The 20,960-nt window shown below is 40.5% G+C and overlaps 1 protein-coding gene across 3 annotated transcripts in view; it reads left to right on the top strand.

Annotated features, from left to right (window-relative positions):
- Positions 1-20,960, top strand: part of DSE (dermatan sulfate epimerase) — a 77,613-nt gene that overhangs the window by 22,540 nt on the left and 34,113 nt on the right. The window contains exons 1-2 of one of the 3 annotated variants that reach the window (XM_088023881.1): positions 1,628-1,699; positions 5,036-5,504. In XM_088023881.1, the coding sequence (XP_087880007.1) occupies positions 5,089-5,504 (416 nt within the window). In that variant the 5' untranslated portion in view covers positions 1,628-1,699; positions 5,036-5,088. Of the gene's footprint in view, positions 1-1,627; positions 1,700-5,035; positions 5,505-14,627; positions 15,735-20,960 lie in introns of those variants that run through there. The other 2 variants (XM_028117072.2, XM_028117074.2) reach the window with 2 other exon arrangements.

Here is a 20,960-nt window from a genome sequence, read left to right as displayed (position 1 = left end):
GTGACCATTTGGAAACCTACTTCATTTTTGAAACTTGATGTTACTAGTCTAGTTTTCAGTTCTTTTCCTCCTGAGCATATTCTTTCTGTGCTTTCTTTGTGTAAGGATGGCAAAAATGGGAACTTTAATGTTACTGAATATTGTTAAAAACTTGGTTAAAGGAAAGAATGTTGGCTTAGGATTTAAGAGATCGGGTTCTAGTTCTGCCTCTAAGATACTGTTAGAGTGTCACTAGACACTAACTCTTAATACTGTTTGTCACATCAAGTTATTATAAAGTAAAAGATCAAATATGTGAAAAGCATTTCACCAAAATTTCTGTGTCAGCAGTCATAATCGCTACAGTGGATTGTTGGAACCAGGATTAAAGCAAAATAATTTTAGGCTTATTGTTGCTTTGTGGGGACCTACTTAATTAGAATTCAGGCATCTTGTTAAATGCTTTTTGTATTATTTGGCTTGGCCTAAGCATACTGTCAGATTTGGACTGCTGCCGATACAGACTGGGCATTCAGGCAGGGGGATGATCAAATTGCTATCTCAATTATCTGGTAGGGACAGGTAATTCTTAAATGACTATATTATACTTATTGATGAGGTGAAAATTTAGGAACGTTTTGCTTTCTGGGCTGTGTAGAGTGAGACAGAAAAATGGGAAGGAAAACTAGATAAGGAAAGTTAGTGTGTTATAATGGAAGAGAAGAGGAAAGGCTTTTAGGGGAAATGAGGCTCCATAGAGTCATTCAAAAACATCCTGAGAATTGATTTGTGGGTAAACTGAAATATTTGTGGCAGCTGCCGGGGATTGCCCATGATGTTGCCATATTGAAAATGCCATGCTCTTGAGCTGCGCCAAGTGCAACCTAAAGATTTAAGGGAGTCGGCAGTGCTCTGCTCTGTCTGTAACACATGAACTAGGGGGAGAGTGGCTTGAGAGATCACCCACAGACATCTGAAAGTACAGACTTGTTCAACGTGTGTGTGTGTGTGTGTGTGTGTGTGTGTGTGTGTGTGTGGTGGGGCAGTGGGAGAGTCAGAGTTGGCCCTTCTGGTAAACTCAGTGGTCGTTGTTTCACTTAGCATTTCAGCATCTCCCAAACTTTAGTCATTCAGCTACCACTTTCAACAGTTTTTGCCCTATCCATTTACTTATTTTTTTTTTTAACTTTTAAATGTAAATGTGTTTTGAACAGGAACTTTGTGTCTCTGTTGAAATCTCCGGTTAGATGTACTGGTGATAATTTTCCCATTAAGATAAGTTGGCATAAAACCTGTCCATCCATGGTCCACCTAAAATGATCGTGAGAAACACTCCTTTCATGTAATTTCAGCTCTTCGCTCTAGAGTGGTATGCAGAAGGCTGACGGTAGAAGTTTCGAGGGGGAAACCCAAAGACTGGAAATGGGGGCTTTTCAGGGTAATTTTCTGGACAGATTTAAGATGGTAGATGTCTCCCTTTAGGTTATCAGCCTAAAGTTTGGGTTAGACTTTAATTAAGTTAATTCTTTCTTTTCTTTTTTTTTAAAGGTTTATTTATTTGAGAGAGCGAGAATGACAGAGAGAGTATATGAGATGGGGGAAGGTTAGAGGGAGAAGCAGACTCCCCCCTGAGCAGAGAGCCCGATGCAGGACTCGATCCTAGGGCTCCAGGATCATGACCTGAGCCGAAGGGAGTTGCTTAACCAACTGAGCCACCCAGGTGCCCTTCTTTTTTTTTCTTTGAAATTTGTTTTTAGGCTATAGAAGTTTCTCGGCCTTGTAAGTATTTTCCTCTATTAGTTTCCTAGCAGAAATATTTTTCTGAAAAATTCAGAACTTGCTTTGGCTTCAAATAAGGGGGAATAAAGTTTCTCCTTGCTCATTTTAGTGATGATGTCTACTCTGCCAACACCTAAGTCCAAGGGTTAATTGAGTTTAGCCAGCATCTGTGAGCTGCCTTTTCCTTGTTGAGCACAGTGCTAAGTCCTATTGTGAGGCACAGCGTAGAAACAGCCCAAACAGTTCCATGTGATACTGGTATGTGCCAGATACGGAACAAATGAACTCTTTGGCTAGATCAACGAAGGCCTTAATCGCGGGAGAGCAGTGGAGGCTGGGTGAGTTGAGTGCAGTATAATAGGAAGGCAACACACTCTGTAACATGATGAATGCTCCGGCCCTTTCTTCCCAGGCGGCCTGTGTGCCTGATTGTTCTGTAGAATTTCTGTGGGTTCTGCACTGGCCCACATGGTATCCCAATAAGAATTTATGTTTTAAATGCGTGGTAGCTCACAGCCTTGCTGCCCTGACACCCTCACGTGAATTTGAAGCAGTAACGAGGGAACCTTCAATAACAGTTGGCATATTGAGGTGGCATGATTCCCAAATCAACATGTTAATGAGGTTCTGTGCTTCAGGAGCAACTCTTCCTGTTTAAACATACTCAGGCATGACCTACGTAACAGGAAGCAATGTGGCAGAAGTGGCTGGGATCACAGCATGAGTCCTCTCTGCAGCAGCCCCCAGTACCTCAGTGACTCTGGACCTGGGTACAGGATGGGACAGGATGCGTACGGGAGGAGGGAGAGAGTAAAACTGATCAGGCTTTAGCTACCTTTAGGGAATGTTGGTATAGGATCTGAGATAGAGAAATTCCAGTCTCCCTCTGGGTTCTCACCCATCCCCCCAAAATCCAGCCTCCCACAAATACCTAGAACGTGAGCTACAGATTCAAAAACCAGTAGTTGAGAAAAGTTCTTCAATACTATCCACGTAGGGATCAATTAAAGAGGAAACTTCCAATTCATCCTCCCTTTAGATGCCTAAAAACCCTCCACGGTGTTAATTCCATTGATAACATCCAATCTTAGACTTTGGGGGATTTAATATAGGCAGGCTTTTTTTTTTTAATTGTTTGCATGAATGTCCAATGAAAAGAGCAAAATAATAAACTTCGGGGTGGAGGTGGGGGTGGTGGGGACTCAGCATTACTTTAGACCCAGCCATGTCTCTGTGTTGCCAGAGACCACACCCCTCCTCAGACATAGCCACGGAGGACTATTTCTTTTGGCCAGGTCTCTGACCTTGAAGGGTCTAGCCAGCCGCCTTGAAGCTTTGGGTGCTAGACATAATATGAGTAGAGTCCAAGAGTTATTTCTATTTCATATATTTTAGCGTGGCTATACCAGTTTTTTTTATTAATCACAAGTTTGACTCTTGAAATACAAAAATTTGCTACCGTTGAGTTTCATATATGTGTGTGTGTATATATATATATAGTCTAAAATACGTTCAGAAATATGAAGAATACTAGAATTAATGGCAGTACCCATAAGTGATGCCATATTGCCTTTCTCTTGGAGATACAGCATGTTGAGAATATGGACTGATCTCCACTGTATGTTACATCTTTGGTTTTCTTTCTTATGAATGTGACGAGGCAGCTTTTCCTTAGAAAAATAGTTTGTGTTCAGCTGGGGAGGTGGATTTTTCTCCATCAGTTTCTCTCTTCAATAATTGAAAACTACTGTTCATTATTTACATAAAACTGTCTTTTTCTGGTCTGCTTTCTATAACCTTTCCCCTCTGAAGAATTTTAAGAATTCCCTGACTTTCCTCTGGGGGATTTTATGCCTGCTTTATCCCAGATGTGGGACACAGACTAGGCTGAGGTTTTTTGTTTTTTTTCTTTTCTCTTTTTTAAAAATATTCTTGTATTTGAAAGATGTTCTTTTAACCTGTGCCACTGAAAAAAAGGATTTTTAAGAAAGTTAAGCAGTCAAGAAAATATGAGCTTGGTTTCAATGTCTGACTTACTGAATGACACCAAAATCCCATATGCAAAATGAAAAAGTAGGCAGCAGTTTCAAATAATAAGGGGAAAATGCACACGTGTTATTTCAGCCTTTTGATTCTGGGATTTTATTTTCTGAATGAGGGCCTGTCCGTTTCTAGTCCTGGCAGCCCCTTGTCTGGCCTTTCAATACACACCTGCTGATGTCAGCCCAGGGAATGCATGGGCTTGGCCATCCGTTACCCTGCTTTTGTCTTCTCTGTCCCCACCTTCTGCTGACACAAAGAGGATATAGCCCTACTCATAATATTTTGTCTGCTTACACTCTTACAGATGTATTGATCCTAATCCCTGCTTCAGAATGTAGAATGTTAGGAAGCCGGGAGAAGCCAGAGTAATGGAAGCCTATAATTAAGAAAGACAGGATTTTCTCTTTTTTCCTAATGTCCATTCAGATTCTCAGACAAATTTCACCACCAGCTTTTGGTTATTGTGGTTTTCATGTTAATGTCTAAAAAAAATGACATAAGATTTAAACTTTTTTGAGTTCTAAAATATGAGAAAAATGCCAAGGAGAGTTTGTCTTCCCTACTTGAGCAAATATTATATGGTTTCCCTAAGTCCAGAGTTCTGTTTTCCTCAATGAATACATGTGTGAAGTATCATGTTTACTTGATTAAGTAATTAATAAAATTATTAGATTTTTTTGAGTATAGTTTTTTTTTAAAGATTTTGTTTATTAGAGAGAGAGAGAACATGAGCAAGGGTGGGGGGAGAGGGAGAGGGAGAAGCAGGCTCCTCACTGAGCGAGGAGCCCCATGTGGGGCTCGATCCTAGGACCCTGAGATCATGACCTGAGCTGAAGGCAGACGCTTAACCGACTGAGCCACCCAGGTGCCCCTATTTGAGTATAGTTGACATACGATGTTATATTAGTTTCAGGTGTACAACTTAGTGATTTGGCAAGTTTGTACATTATGCTATGTTCACCTTAAGTGCAGCTACTGTCTGTCACCGTACAATGCTATTATAATAATATCATTGACCGTATTCCTTATGTTGTGCGTTTTATTCCTGTGACTAAATTATTAGGTTTTAGTTAAGTCTCTTCCTAGCTCAAATTTTTATTATATTTTTTTTAAAAAATCTAAATTCCTAAGCTTTAGTTTTTAATATTTAGACCCTCTCCCAGTAAGCAAGGTTGTCTTTCCTACTTTGTCATGTCCCCCTGGTTGACACCCTCTTTTCTTTTTCCTCCTATAGGATCTTTCGAAGATGGTTTGGCTGCCTTGGAGCTTTGGAGATCTGATGCCACGATGAGGACTCACACACGGGGGGCTCCCAGTGTGTTTTTCATATGTTTGTTTTGCTTGGCGTCAGCTTCCATCGCCGACGAGAACCCGGAAGTCATGATTCCCTTCACCAATGCCGACTACGACAGCCACCCGATGCTGTACTTCTCTGGGGCGGAGGTGGCGGAGCTCCGGCTGCAGGCGGCCAGCTCCCACGAGCACATAGCCGCCCGGCTCACCGAGGCCGTGCACGCCATGCTGTCCAGCCCCTTGGAATACCTCCCTCCCTGGGACCCCAAGGACTACAGCGCCCGCTGGAATGAAATTTACGGCAACAACTTGGGCGCCTTGGCCATGTTTTGCGTGCTGTATCCTGAGAACATGGAAGCCCGAGACATGGCCAAAGACTACATGGAGCGGATGGCTGCTCAGCCTAGTTGGTAGATTTTTGTCTTTTTCTTCTTACTGTATCAACTCTGCAATTTATTTATTTATTTATTAGATTTTATTTATCTATCTGACAGAGACACAGCGAGAGAGGGAACCCATGCAGGGGGAGTGGGAGAGGGAGAAGCAGGCTTCCCGCGGAGCAGGGAGCCCGATGCGGGGCTCGATCCCAGGACCCTGGGATCACCACCTGAGCCGAAGGCAGCCACTCAACCAACTGAGCCACCCAGGCGCCCCACTCTGCAATTTAAAGAAACTGAATTTATACACACTGAAATCTTAGAGGCCAGATTCTCACATACGTGTGTGAGTGAAGGGGTGGGGTTCCTTGTTATCTGCGGGGTTAGCAGCTTATGAATGGCTCATAGTTTCAAAAGACTCAGTAATGTCCGTGTTTAAAGTTAGCAGGAGAATATTTAGATACAACCTCGCCAAAGAAAACAGAATTTGCTGGGTTGAGTAAATACTATTATCTCGATTGTTGAGAATTCTTTCCTCCGTGGTTAACAAGCATGTATTACGGTCATCTGGCTTTAGGTTCTTACTGACCCGCAAGTGGTTAAAACCTTCTGCCAGCAAGAGATTTTAGCTAATTAAGATTTATTTAAACTTTATGACAATCAGGAGCTAAAAAGGATTGGGATAGGATTAACTGCCAATTTATAAACAAGAGCTTATCCAGTAACTACCAAACTGCCCAAACCTGTAGGAAAATGTGAGGGATTCTAACTATATAATAATTTATCTTCAGATGTTCCAAGATTTGGAAACAAGCTTGCTGTCCCTTTTTGATTAGCTTAAATTTATTTTATTTGTTTATAATGAACATGTCTACTTACTCCCAAAAAGATATGGGGTGGGTTGATTAGGGATTCTGTAGGTATTCTTACCCAAATTATGTTTTAATACATATTCATGGTACAGTTGCACCAAAAAAATTACAAACTCTATGAAATATCCTTTTAAAATTACAGAAGCTTCTTTTTTATAGGGCTATAGACAGCTCATTTTTAAATGCTTAGAAAAATCAGTGAATGCGTTTAATGCTGTGATGAGTTACATATCACATGTCATAGGAGTGAAGAATGATAATTTGCAACCTTCCTGAATTCTATCAATATGGTAATGAAATTTAATTTTTCCTAAATTTCTGCCAAACTGATAATGCTATTTGCTTGTGGAGTTTGAAGGATTTTCTGGAATTTCTTAGTGAAGAAGATTATGGAAGAATTGGCATTAAATCCATATCAGAGCTCAATTTTTAAGACTTACTGTGGGGTGCCTGGGTGACTCAGATGGTTAAGCATTTGCCTTTGGCTCAGGTCATGATCTCCAGGTCCTGGGATCGAGCACCGCATTGGGCTCCCAGCTCAGCGGGGAGTCTACTTCTCCCTCTCCCTCTGCCTCTCCCCCTGCTTGTGCTCTGTCTCTCTCTTTCTCAAATAAATAAATAAAATCTTAAAAAAAAAAGACTTGCTGTTAGATATGTATACTAATTTGAAGTTTATAATATTTTAGGTTGAAAGAACCTTTTTATTTGGTTTGTTTCACAGCTGAGCCATGTATGCAGTAGTTTCTGATTTTGATTCTAATTAACTGATTTTACTCTATTCCTGACACCAAGAAAGATAATAAAAGATGTATGAGAATTTATTTGATATTTGAACTACAAGATTATATTATCGAATGTTATAATTACTTGACATTGTGTAATTGGTTAAAAATGGCAACCATTACATATTTGAGGGAAAAAACCTCCGTTGCCTATAAAGCTACTTTTTCTTTTAAAGTCCTTTTTTAGATAGAGAAGTTAAATTTGTCAGATTAAGATACTGATGAAAATGTTCCAGAGAATAGTTAATGTATAAAGCCATCTGTTTCACTTCATAGCTAACTGTGAAGTACCATTGTTTCATGGAGATTTTTTTTTTAACACAAATACAGTAACATTAAGAGAATTACACAAAACCAGTGCAAACGTTATAAATCATTCAGGAGTATAAATACCAACTTGAATGAATGCTATTATTAGAGAGGATTAGACTCCTAGGATAAAAGAAGGGAAAATTAAATAACTTCAAACAAAAATGGTGGTTTCCATATTGTTTCTACAAGTTGAGGTTTACTGGTTATTGGAGGTATGTATAAATTTGCCAGAAGACTAGTACTTTATATTCATGGCAGTATTGATAAAAATAGGTATAACTCTATGCTATTATCTGGTCACTGAAAAGTCCGTCTGTGATTTAATAGAGCTGAACAGTTGACTTCTTTCTCTTGACCTCCTTGAAGCTGAAGGTCAGAAATGGAAAATTTACCTTTACATCTGGTTTCTAGTGCCAGAAGTGATCTTAGCAGAAAAAGTGGAGCTACTGGAACATTTTGTCTTGGCAAGTACTGTTACTAGGTTCTACTTTTAAATAATTTTATGGAAATTTTAACTTTTTTTTTTAAGATTTTATTTATTAGAGAGAGAGAGCACGAGTGGTGGGGAGGGGCAGAGGAAGAGGGAGAAGCAGAATCCCCGCTGAGCAGGGAGCCTGATGTGGGACTTGATTCCAGGACCCTGGGATTGTGACCTGAGCCAGAAGCAGACGCTTAACTGAGTCACCCAGGCCTTGGAAATTTTAACTTTTTAAAAAGCTACCACACCCAACCCCTAGACTCTTGTGTTTTCATTTAGATTTGTAGTTGAACGTAATCACATTTTGACAACTTAAATGTTTTTATAATTCAGCTATCCCTGTTTAAATCAACTAAATCATATGTTCCCACAATGCACAGAGAAGTATATTGTGGATGTTGTCACTGTGTTAGGATATAGTTCACCTATATTGGTTTCAGAGAAAAAACAGAAGTAGCTCTTATTTACCAAAGAGATCAATAATATCATAGATTTGTTTTTTAGAAAGCTTCCTACAATGGCTTTATCAGACGGAATACATTTGCCATTGTCCTTGAAGGGCATTTCTACTCCTTTTAAAACCAATGACTAAATTGTGTTCACTCACTCATTCAATCAGCTAACTTTTACTGAGTATCTATTGTGTGTCATGAACTAGGCTGGGTACCGGGGATTCATAGATGCAGTGATAGTCCAGAAATTGTACTAGTCGCCCCCAGAGTGAGGAGTGCAAACCTTGGGTATTTGAAACCTAAACTAGGGCTGTGCCGTCTTCTCAGAAATGAGTATAAGGATCACTCAATGAGAGGTTTCCTCAGTTTCATTCATGACTTAAAGGTTTGTTTTATTTTGCTGCACCCTGATGCGGTAGAAAAGTACTAACTCCAGAGTCTCACTGCCTGGATTTGAATCTCAGCTTTCCACTCTTCAGCTGTGTTACGTCAGACAGACATTCTTAATTTGTCTGTGCCTTAGCATCCTGATATGTAAAGTGGCAATAGCAGCAATATCTCCCTCACAGCCTCGTTAGGAGGATTAAACAAGTTGATGGAAAGTACTCAGCACAGTTCCTGTCACCTAGTAAGCCTTCGGTACATAAGAATAATGACATTAATGATAAGTATTGTTATTAGTATTAACTCAGTACTTAGACCCTGTTTGTCTTATAACTTAATATATGTAGGCTCTAAGGAAATAGTATTTGGGATTTATTTGGAGATTTTACTCATCTTTGTTCAAATGCCTCTCTAAACTAGAACATCTGTTTAACTCACAGAATTTCCCTTTTGGCTTTGTTCCATTAAAATGCTCAGTGATGCTTCCTAGGGCCCTTTTTTAATGCATATAAGAATCTGATGGTAACGCCAATGGAGAAGGCTTAGTGGAATGTAACAGTGATGTGTCTTTTGTCTGGTATTAAGAAGAAGTACCTCTGAGATAGACATGCATACACATGTATTAATATGGTTCATTTTTCGTTTGAGTATTTTGTAAGTAAAGAGCTAAAAGGTAACATCTATATATTCACTTATTTAAGGCTCTTGAGCCATTGTAAAAGAAAAAGTTAAAGGAAAATGTTGTCTAATATACTGATCCTGTTATATGTCCATTTTATGTGACATGTACTGCAAAGTAGAAAGGGAATCTGGAAGATTGATTGTGAGGATAGTAGTGATTGAAAAACAATAGCATGCAAAACTTCTTTCTTCTTTTAGCGTTATACTTGCGTGTATCTCCCGGTACCCCGATGATCGGGCACCACAGAAAGATGGGTCCTGTCTGTGTGCCTTTGCAGAGATGCCACATCCTCGCTCACACACTCCTTTGTTCTTCTGACTTCTGCTAAGGCTCACATGTTCTTCATAAAGTAAAATTAACAGTAATTTAAGTTTGTTCTTAACTTAGTTCTAAAAATCAAATTTAAAAAGATAATCATTCTAACTTACATATAAAGTGGCAAATCATTTTCAGCACCACCAAAAATGTCTTTAACCTTTGAATGAATAGCCTTTTTTTGGACCCCTCTAGATCTCATCTTCCAAATGAGAACTAGGATTTGGGCTGCAGTTGGCTATTTTATATAAAGGCTTGATTAGAACTTAATATGCAGCCACTTGAAGAAAGCTTAATGAGCTGAGACCATACATCTAGAGCTGGTAAAAATAGAAGATGCATTTTAATTCACTTAAAGTGAATTCACTTTTTATATAATGTCACCTAGTCACTAGAGCAGGTCTGCATATGTCAGTTGGCATATGGGGATACTCTCATGTGTAAATGGTTGATTTCTGCCTTCAGACCTTACATAGTTAAAAAATAACACAGCTAGACTCCAAATAAATGTTCTCCATTAGCCCCCCCCCAAAAGCTTAAACTTTAAGGTAGGAAAACAATAAAAGCAGTTCTTAGTAGAGATTTAAAAGATATCTAAAAAGTCAATTTTTGGAGTTTGGGGACTCAGCGCATATTACTCTACTTCCCTAAAAATTTCATATGTATATTTTTATTTACTTATTTCTACTATACATTTCCCCCAGAAGATTAAGGAAACAAAATATAAGATTCAAATTAAAAGTAGCTGAAAAAGAAAAGGGAAGGAAAAGGTTGGGGACATCAGCTAAATTAGGAATGAGACAGTTGCTAAAATGTTGCATCTCACAGACCATGAGTGGGCCAAAGGGGGCCCTGCATTGTTTAGCTCTAAAAAGAGTAGGCTCGGGGCGCCTGGGTGGCTCAGTCGTTAAGCATCTGCCTTTGGCTCAGGTCATGATCCCAGGGTCCTGGGATCGAGCCCCGCATCGGGCTCCCTGCTCAGCGGGGAGCCTGCTTCTCCCTCTCCCACTCCCCCTGCTTGGGTTCCCTCTCTCGTTGTGTCTCTGTCAAATAAATAAATAAAATCTTTAAAAAAAAAAAAGAGTAGGCTCAGTAAGTTTTGAAGTGTAGAGTGTCCATGGGATCAAAAACAGATCAGTTATTCTATAGAACTACTACTCTTGACCTAAGTAACAGAAATATCTCCTGGTTTTTTTGTGAAGAACCTTCACAAGTCTCATGAACATCCCTACAGCGCATATGTGATGGGTTGCACGAGGCGGTTTTTTTTTTCTTTTAAGATTTTATTTATTTGAGTGCGCATGCACAAGCGGTGGGGGGAGGCAGAAGGAGAAGCAGACTCCCCGCTGAGCAGGGAGCCTGATGTGGGGCTTGATCCCAGGACCCTGGAATCATTACCTAAAAACAGAAGGCAGATGCTTAACTGACTGAGGCACCCAGGTGCCCAGTGAGTCTGTTTTTTGTGCCAGACCAGACTAAAGGCAAGGTTGTGGCTTTAGCTCGCATGTGGATCCTCCACTTCTTAGCACAGCATTAAGTAGACTTCTGTCCAGTGAGTGAATGAATGAACACTGTAGCATCCCTGGGTAAGGCATCTCCAAAGTGAAGTTCATTGAAATACTGGTGGAGGTGGAAGGGATGGATCTATGGTTTAGCCACAGGCCATTTTTCCCCCTAGTCTAGCTTAATCTTTCAGTAGAATCTTGCATACGTATCAGGAAGCCTCCCTGTACTTCGTGTATCTCACTCAAGCTTGTGATGGATGCCATTGTACTCCTCAGGAAGTTCTTGCTGTGATCTAGAACTAAAAACAAGCAAAAGAAGCAAAAAACTCAAATGATTATTGGAAAACACTACGGATCCCGAAGCACTTAAGAAAGGCTCAGTTGAGTCTATTTTACTTAATCATATGAAGAGATGAATGCATTTACAAGAGACTGAAGATAGGATTGTAACAAAAAGGATATATTCAGCTCTAGTTGATAGCGTCTAGTTATCCTGTGTGCATTTCCAGGCAACAGGCTTTTGTCCAAGCATTGTAAACCCTGGGGAACGGCCCTCGAATAATGGTCTTTGGAGGCTGAGCAGTGCTTGAGCCTTGACTCTCCCATTTTATTAGCCATGCATCCTTTGGCAGATTTTTTAACCTCTGTAAACGTCAGTGTCTTCATCTGTAAAATGTGGATGATCCTTCCCGTGCAGTGAGATAATGCATGTGAAGCTCTTAGCATTATGTACCTGGCATGACACAGAAATAGGTATGAACGTGGAGCTTGATTCTCAAGTTTCTTGATACACAGTACTCTGTTTTACCTGCTCTGTCACTCTGGAGTTGTGTTTTTGAGAAGGATTCATTCTGAATCATGCTTTCCTCCTTTCTTTATAGTAGTTTTGCTTACTGATTGTCAGAAAATAAATCACAGAGGAAAGAAATTACTTCACTCTCGCATTGGAGCCAGTCTCAGCTACAGGAAATCACTGGTGGGGGAAACAAAGAAAGCTGAACTTTCAGACAGAGAAGTAATTGTACTTTCATTTGCAGCTGACTGAGTACTAAATCCTTGCCTGTGGATTGCAGACTTCTGGACAGTGACATCTGAGAGTGTATTTGGAAAATAAAGTAAAATAAAATAATAAGGTAAAATGAAGAAGAGAGAAAAAGACAAAAAAAGAAAAGAAAAGCCTCTGGCATATGGAAATGAACCAATCCGTTTCATTCCTGTACATTCCAAAATGAAGTGTGTGCCTGTCTTTCTCAGCATGCCCCTGCTGGGCTCCGAGTACAGTTCCCTACAGCTGTTTCGCAGACTTTTTACTTTTCTGAATTGTTCGTTAAGGCTGGGAATCGAAGGGGGAGGTGTAGCTAGGTCCCCACATGTGGAGCCCCAACACCGTGAGTGAAAAGATCAGGTTTTCCTCTCATGACCTTAACAGTGGTGAAGACTGGGAGGCTTAGCCCAGAATGCACCTGGAAACCATTGGATTCCAGGAAACACATCCAGTGAACCTGGGGAGACAAATGCTGGGCTCTCAGAAAACCCAGCCCCCAGTTCCCCTAACTTTTTCTCATTCTTGTTTCTCCTTCCTTTTACCCTTCCCCCTGCCTCTCTTTTTGCCTTTTTCTCTCTTCTTTTCATTCTGTAATCTAAAAGAAGTGACCCCCTTTTACCTTGGAAATAGAAGACTAAAACTGATGACTACAGGCTTTTAGGATGGTCAGATTTTTTTTTTAAAGAGATCCTACATTTATTTTATTTTTTTTTAGTAACCTCTACCCCCAATGTGGGGCTCAAACTCACAACCCCAAGACTGAGTCTCATGCTCTATTGAGCTAGCCAGGCTGATGATCATTATGGAAACACATATTAGGAACCTAGCCACTGGGAATTCTCTTCTTGAAGGCTATTTAATAGGCAGATTGTTGCTGTATAATAATAAATGGAGCCATTGGGTGAAAATTGAGGTCAGGTGACCCATAGCCAGGGGAAGCTTGTGAAGAGTTGCTAATTGAGAGGCAACATCAGGTGTGTGGGTTAGCTGACCATCTCCTTTAGAGTATGATTGTTCAGTACATGACAAGCAAAGTGTTCTCCATCTATTTCAAACGCAAGTGAAGATAAAGTGGTTTTAACAATGCTGCTTTCTAACAACAAATTTAAGATATTTTACAGCAGCTATAATCATACACAAGTGAGCAGAAATCCAAAGTAAATTTTCTTTGTGGGATCTGTTGTTTGACTCTGAGAGTCAGTATTGGCGATGAGTGACCCTCTCTCTCCTGCCTCCTGCCCTTTTAGTGTCATTTTGCCTTCTTAAGTATAACATGGGCTTTCAGAGTGCCCAAAGAGAGCTGTGCTTAAGGCCAGGGGAATCTTTGTCCCTCTTTTGATAGGGTTCTAAGTCAGAGTCCCTCACCCCATATATACAAACAAGGGTAACACAAATGTTCCACATAGTCTTAACAATCTGGCTTTTAAATGTTTCTAATATGAAAAACTTACCAAGCATGAGGTTTGAATTTTGTGCATTTCTTGCCCCTTATCTTGAGGGAAGATACTAATTGGCAGGTGCTCTGTGTGTATCTTTATTCTCTTCCAATTCATTTTTTTTTAAAGTTGGCTTTATCTATTAGGTAAAATAACTATTCAGTTCTTTTTTTTTCCAGATTTTATTTATTCATTTGAGAGAAGAGAGAGCGAGCACAAGCTGGGGGAAAGGGGCAGAGGGAGACTCCCCACTGAGCAGGGAGCCCGACATGACACGGGGCTCAACCCCAGGACCCTGAGATCATGACCTGAGCTGAAGGCAAATGCTTAACTGAGCCACCCAGGTGCCCAATAACTGTTGGGTTCTTTTTCTTTTTTTTTTTTATATTTTATTTATTTATTTGACAGACAGACAGCGAGAGAGGGAACACAAGCAGGGGAGTGGGAGAGAGAGAAGCAGGCTGCCTGAGGAGCACGGAGCCCGATGCAGGGCTCGATCCCAGGACCTTGGGATCATGACTGAGCCGAAGGCAGACGCTTAACGACTGAGCCACCCAGGTGCCCCTAACTGTTGAGTTCTAATACTACTAAGATGTAGGGTCTTGCTGACATTAGATTCTTCCTAAGAAGATATATGCTATGCAAATATATGCTATGCAAATATTTATAACTCCTAGAGAGTGATAATGACATGAGTATGCCCATGGGGTCTCTTATAAGCCTGGTAGTTCATTTTACCTTAGTTATCTTCAGAATGGCTTTTTATTTCTTCATGTCCTTCTGCCGTTTCCATTAAGGAAACGTGTTTTAGCCATGCTTACCACAGACTTTCTCATCCGTCTCCCCTTTTCCTTTCCAGTGTCAATACTCTGCATTAGGGCAGCAGGAGGAGACATTGTCAGGGGCCGCCAGATCATCGCTTATCCCACATAAGCCAGTGGTTTAGAAGCTTTGTGTGTGGGATGGCTTGGAAGGAGAGGAATCAGGAGGAGGGGAACTAGGTAGAAGCTTAGAATATTAGTCCAGGAAGGAAGTGAAGACCATAGTTAAGACCGTGAGGGTGGAGAGAAAAAGGAATGACTTAGGACAGAGAATCTGCACGGAGATTGATTGGATTTGAGACACTGTCTCACAGTGTGGTTCTTTCATCAGAATTCTTTAGGTGTCCTTTTTTGGCCTGGGGAAGTTAAAAATTTTCTTTTTTCCTCTAATCTCGAGTTTGGGCATCACATTGGGCATGGAGCTTACTAAAATAAATGGTAAAAATTTAAAAAATTGTCTGGCATTTTCAACTCTGCCCAGAGTCTTGCGGCAGTAAGTTTACAGAGCAGCGCTGAGTTGGCCTTTCTGCTTGCAGGACTCCCAGATGTATCTGTCCCTTTCTTTCCTCCTTTCCCTCCAATCCTACCCAGACTTTAGGATCCAGTTTGACTTCTCCTTCCTCTATAGCCTGTTGCCCTTCTCAATTTCCACAATTATTGTTCATGTGATTTGTCAGTTTGCAGTAGTAACTGGGTTATTTACTACTTGGTTCTCTAATCAGGAGTACATATCTTCAAGATGGAGCCCCCCCAAAAATGTTTTTCTAGAAACATTGTGGACTGTAGCTTCTAACCATACCTTGTCCAGTGTGATTCAGATATGCCAAGGGAACCATGCAGACTTCTTATAGGATGTTTTGTCTGTACTAGAATTCTTGGTCTATTTGTTTGCCTACCCCACATAAGCTTATTGAGGGTAGCACCATCATCATGTTTTACTTTTGAGTCCTGAGAGCCATATATGGTTACAAAGATGCTAATAAATGAATGAATGCATGTATTTATTTTGATTGAAAGAGCTGAAGTCCTGGATCTCTTCATAACTTTGCATCAGATTGGTACCTTGTGCACCGTGGACACTCATATTTGTCTGCCTCACTGTTGCTCCGAAGACCTGCCTGTCGTCAGCCTGTAATCACAGAGATATTGTTCCTTTGCCCAGTTGGAGGCCAGTAAAAGGTATGTCAGGATTTGACATCTCAGTGCAGAGTTTCCCGGGAGAGTCAGATTACCTGCTCTTTGAAGTGCCCTTGCACCTGCTATTCTCTCCTTCCCAGGTCCTCAAATCTGGGCATTGAGCATCTTAATATGTATATCATATTCATGGGTATTCCCTGTCAGTAACCTCAATAGAATTTTGTTCTGTTTTGTTTTATTTTTTCCCATTAAAGCCACCTGCTTCAATCTTTGAAATGTATGGTAGTGATGTTAGTTGGGCAGTGGGAGGTGATGGTTTATTGGAATTAGAGCAAGGTCGGTGGAGGCAGACTGCCTGCGTTCTAATCCCATTTATGGGTTCTGTGACCTGGAGCGTGTTAGTTGGCTTCTTCATGGCTCAGTTTCCTCACATATGAATTGGTGATGAATATAATACTGACCTCGTAGTGTTGTTTAGAGCATTAAATGAGTTAATGAAAGAGTATATAGCATAGTGTTACTGTTATCTTTATTAATTCGCTTATATTTTGTTATAAATTGATGCCAACAAAGGTAATTTTCATTTATAATAAATGGGTGTACATATTCATTTTATTTATGTTTATTGTGTACTTATTCTGTTCTAGGCATTTTGCTAGGAACTGGCGATATGAAAATTTGAGGGCAAGTTATACATCTTGCCTTGTCCTTGACCTACAGAAGATATCCACTAATAAATATGAATGCAGATGATAAATGCTGTGATTGGGAAAGTACAGTGTGTAATGGGTAGATGGAAGGGTACTTGACCCAACATTAAAGCATCGGGGAAGACTTTCCCACTGCCACCTGAAGGGCAAATAGGAATCAGCCAACTGAAGGGGAAAGAGAGTGCATTTGATTGTTCCAAGCAGAAGTAACTTATGTTCAAAGGCCCTGACATAAGAAAGCACGGTATTTTTGAGGAACTGAAAATTTAATGTAGGGAGGAGACTAGCAATCGTTGAGGCTTTGAGTAGAGAGCCAGGTGCCGCAAGGCCTTATCTACCATGTGAAGGAAGGAGCTTTTACTTTTCTTTACAAGCACTGTGAGACCATTGAACATTTTTAACAGGGCAGTGACATGATCCAATTTGTGTGTGTGTGTGTTTGTGTGTGTGTGTGCGCGCTAACCTTTTCAATGCAAAATGAAACAAAATACCATATGGGCAAGCGTGTAGCTTAATAAAGCAACTAAAGGAAACTCCCTGGTAACCACAGCACAGACCAAGAAATAGCACTTTGCCTGCCATTCTGAGAAGCCCCTCCATGGGCTCCCATCGCAACCCTAGTTCCATCTGTCCTCACGGAGCCTAACCTGGCTTCAGTCATTCTGCTCTTGTGTTTCTTTATAGTTCATTCAGGTGTGCATCCCTAGGCACAAGTTCAGTCTTGCTCGTTTTGAAAGGTTAACTAAGCCTTTTTGTTTTTTATATGCTATGTCTCCTCCATCTATTTTTGTTACAATTTATCTATGGAAGAACCTGGGACCTTTGGCCTGCACAGCTCCCCACGGTCTGGAGGTTGCTGACTGTAGCTCATGGTGTAGCTCTGGGGGCGCCTTGGCCCTTGCTGTTCCCTGCACACTGACTTAGGCTTAGAAGCCTTAGCCAACTGTTGTGATCGCGCTGATACAGGCGTGGGCGGCAGCTGTGTTCTCATCAGGAGACAAAATGGCTGGTGTTTTCTCCATGTGACAGCTTTGTGTTTTAGGAAGTCTCTGACCACATGTGGAGAGTAGATTGCAGAAGTCAAACCAGAAAGACCAGTGAGGCCCTTTGTGTTTATCCAGATGAGAGCCCGGAATAGGGGCTCTGAGAATGGAAAGAAATGCTGGGTTCCAGAAAGCCTTAAGAATTTGCGTGTATAAGACTTGACAACTGTATTGGAGGACAGAGAGGACGAAGGAATTTCTTCATGGGATGCTGAGAGAATGATGAGGCCTTTCAGTGAGATGGCAACACTTGGAACTGTTGGGGAGTGCTAATAAAGGGTTTGGTTTTGGATATACTGAGTATGAAATGCCTATGAACCCAAGAGGAGATACTGAGTTCACAACTCTCAAGTGTTATTTTTAGCTACTTCCTGTTTGCCATGAGTGTATTGTGACTTAAAAAAAAAAAAGTCACCACAAAAAAGATTTTATCAAATATAAAATAGGCTTTCAAGTCCAGTATACATAACTTCTGTTGATGATAGAAAAATGTAGAAGGAAAGTTCAAAGAAGGTCAGATTTAAGTAAAGTAGGCCTACCACAGTAAATAAATGAATAGCAATCACAGGAGTGAAAAGAAAAGGCAAGGGCCTGACAGAGTATTATAGCCACATGGGTGTCTTCATGTTACTTTGTGGAACTGAAGCCAAAATGAAACTTCGTGCAGGCAGCACTCCAAGAGGAAAGCATCAGCTTGAGAGAATCCTCCTGTTTCTCTAAATAGTTAGAAAAAGAGAAAAAGATTCTTGAGGAAGCGTGGATAACCATTCGGGCTTGTAACAATGGAGTGAGCAATTTTGAGTTCATGTCTGTGATTCATTTACAGGAAATTCACCCTTAGAAGAAAACAATCTGGGGAAAGGAGAAGATAAGAATAAATCCACAGATAATTGTGAAAACTTTATAATAACTTTAATATCTTCCTGCCCTATACTTTTGGCCATGATTTTGAAAAACCAAATGGGGAGTTTGCTGTTTTACCTTCTTTGGAGAACTTGTTGACATGGGAGAGATATTGAATATTACTGAATCCAGTTTGAATCTTTTCCTCTTGGTTTTTTACCATGGCCTGTCATTGGTCAGAAAAGATGCAGAGGCTGGGATTGCATTCAGTTTTGGGGGTGGGGGTCAACTTTTATTTTCAGAACAATATAACTCTCGATTAAAACTTGGGCGTGTTTAATGCACGTGGCATGTTGATAGCTTGCAAGGTTGGCTCATAATTGAAACTTAGTTTATTCATTAATTTTGTTTTCTGGCAACATGTGAGGTAACACATCCTGCAATTTTTTTTATGATTCACAAAGAAAAATCCTAAACTGACTTTTCCGCTTTAGTGCCAAATTGTTTTTTAAGAAGTACTCTGAAACTATGTCCCAAGGACATGAAATAAACATTATTGGTACAGACCACTGTTCATAGGCATTACTTTATTATCTCTCTTGAATGTAATTGGCTTCAAAGCCAAACAAAATCACTTTGGGGAGGATGAGAGATGCTTTTCTGCATAGTGATAAATTATTTTTCATTCTTGAATTAACTGCCTGGGCCTATTTGGTGTTTTCTGTCTGCCTTTATTATACAGTATCTTCTGCCCTCTACTTTCAACCAGACTGAACTCATCCTCTGGGTTCCTTCCTGGTGATCTCACAGTGGGATTTCCCCACAGCACTGGCTCGGCCCTGTGCTGGAAAGTGCTCTGGGTAGCCGGGTCTCAACCAAGCTCCACCTGCTAAAGCAGGCCTTGGGCCCAGGTCTTCTCTGCCTGCAGGATGCATCTGGCTGGCTGCTTGTTTGGTGTCCAGTTTACCCGCTAAGATCTTTTCAAACCTTTTTGAATGTGACCCATAGTAAGAAACAAAGTTTGCATCACAACTCAATACACGGGTAACTTTATGCGTGCGCGCGTGTGTGTATATAATATATAAATATAATATATAATATAAAAATACATAATATATAAGATAAATATATGAATGAAAGTTGCATGAACCAGCCCTTGCATATAAGTCATGCTTTGCACCCCACAATTTTCTATTCTATTCCATTTCATTAAATTCCACTAAAAATATACTAGTCAGGGACGCCTGGGTGGCTCAGTGGGTTAAGCGTCTGCCTTCAGCTCAGGTCATGATCCCAGGGTCCTGGGATCGATTCCCACATCAGGCTCCTTGCTCAGCAGGAAGCCTGCTTCTCCCTCTGCCTGCCACTCCCCCCTGCTAGTGCTTGCTTGCTCTCTCTGACAAATAAATAAAATCTTTAAAAAAAAATAATATATATATATACACTAGTCATAACCCATTATATTTATTTCACAATCTATTAATAGCTTGTGATTTAAAATTTGAAAACTCTGCCTAACATTCTAATAAACACAATTCCTTTTCAGAGAACCCGTTCTTAATATCCCTCTTAAATCTTGCCAGTGAAGGGACTGCTTTACTCTTTGAGGTGGCCTCTTTCTTCCATAATTTGAGTGTTTTAGAGTACTTGTTCCTAAAATATATTAGGAATCATCTTTTTTTCATTAGGAAAGAGTGCAAGTCTGTGATTGATGATTGCATTTCAGGTTTTCAGGGCTGAATGGAATAAATTCTGCAGCACATTATTTCCTCTTGGTGCCTAGAATAAAATCAGCCACAACTCATTTCACTGTTTCAAAAAGGCAATTTCAATAAAACCCTTAGAAAGCATCTTGTAAAAGAGAAAAATTTTGATAAAGCATTAAAAGGTGGGGATCTTAAGTAAATATTAACCTTACTGAAGAGATTATAAGAGAAAGTAAAATATCTTTTCATGTATCCTAGCACTTTAAAGTCTGCCTCATTTTGGTTTTGATATTTTCCTACCATTAGGGTGGCAAGATTTAGCAAGTTGAGTACAGTTTTTGCTTTGTTAAGGTGTCCTTCACTTTTTAAACTTTCTGTTGCAGGTAATTCTTTGCTTTTTTGCATGTTGTGTTGTAAGAATATTGGGGGATTGCTCTTTAAAATAAATGGGAGTGAGGCGCCTGGGTGGCTCATTTGGTTAAGCGTCTGCCTTCGGCTCAGGTCATGATCCAGGGATCCTGGGATCGAGCCCCACGTCAGGCTCCCTGCTCAGTGGGGAGTCTGCTTCTCCCTCTCCCTTTGCCCCTCCCCCTGCTTGTGCTCTCTTCCTCTCTGTGTCAAATAAATAAATAAAATCTTTTCAAAAAAATAAATGGGAGTAAACTCACGTTCAAGTAGTGGCGGGAAGATGGGTACAGGATGGCAGGGATGGCTGGTCAGATTCTTTAAGGTCAGCGTATTGATTGCTGGGGCAGCTATATAACAAAGTACCACAGACTGGGTGGCTTGAAACAAATAAATGGAGGCTAGGAGCCTGAAATCAAGTTGTCAGTGGGGTTGGTTCCTTCGGGTGGCTCCAAGGAAGGAACTGGCCCATGCTACTGTCCTAGCTTCAGGTGGTTGTAGGCAACCCTTGGCATTTCTTGGCTTGTAGATACATCACTCCTCTGTCTCTCACACATACCA

This window comes from Eumetopias jubatus, unplaced genomic scaffold, assembly GCF_037043125.1.
Source record: "Eumetopias jubatus isolate StellerSeaLion01/CBP00866 unplaced genomic scaffold, mEumJub1_p1.0 scaffold_6, whole genome shotgun sequence".
NCBI classification, from domain to species: domain Eukaryota; kingdom Metazoa; phylum Chordata; class Mammalia; order Carnivora; family Otariidae; genus Eumetopias; species Eumetopias jubatus.
This window is presented reverse-complemented; position numbering and strand designations above follow the sequence as displayed.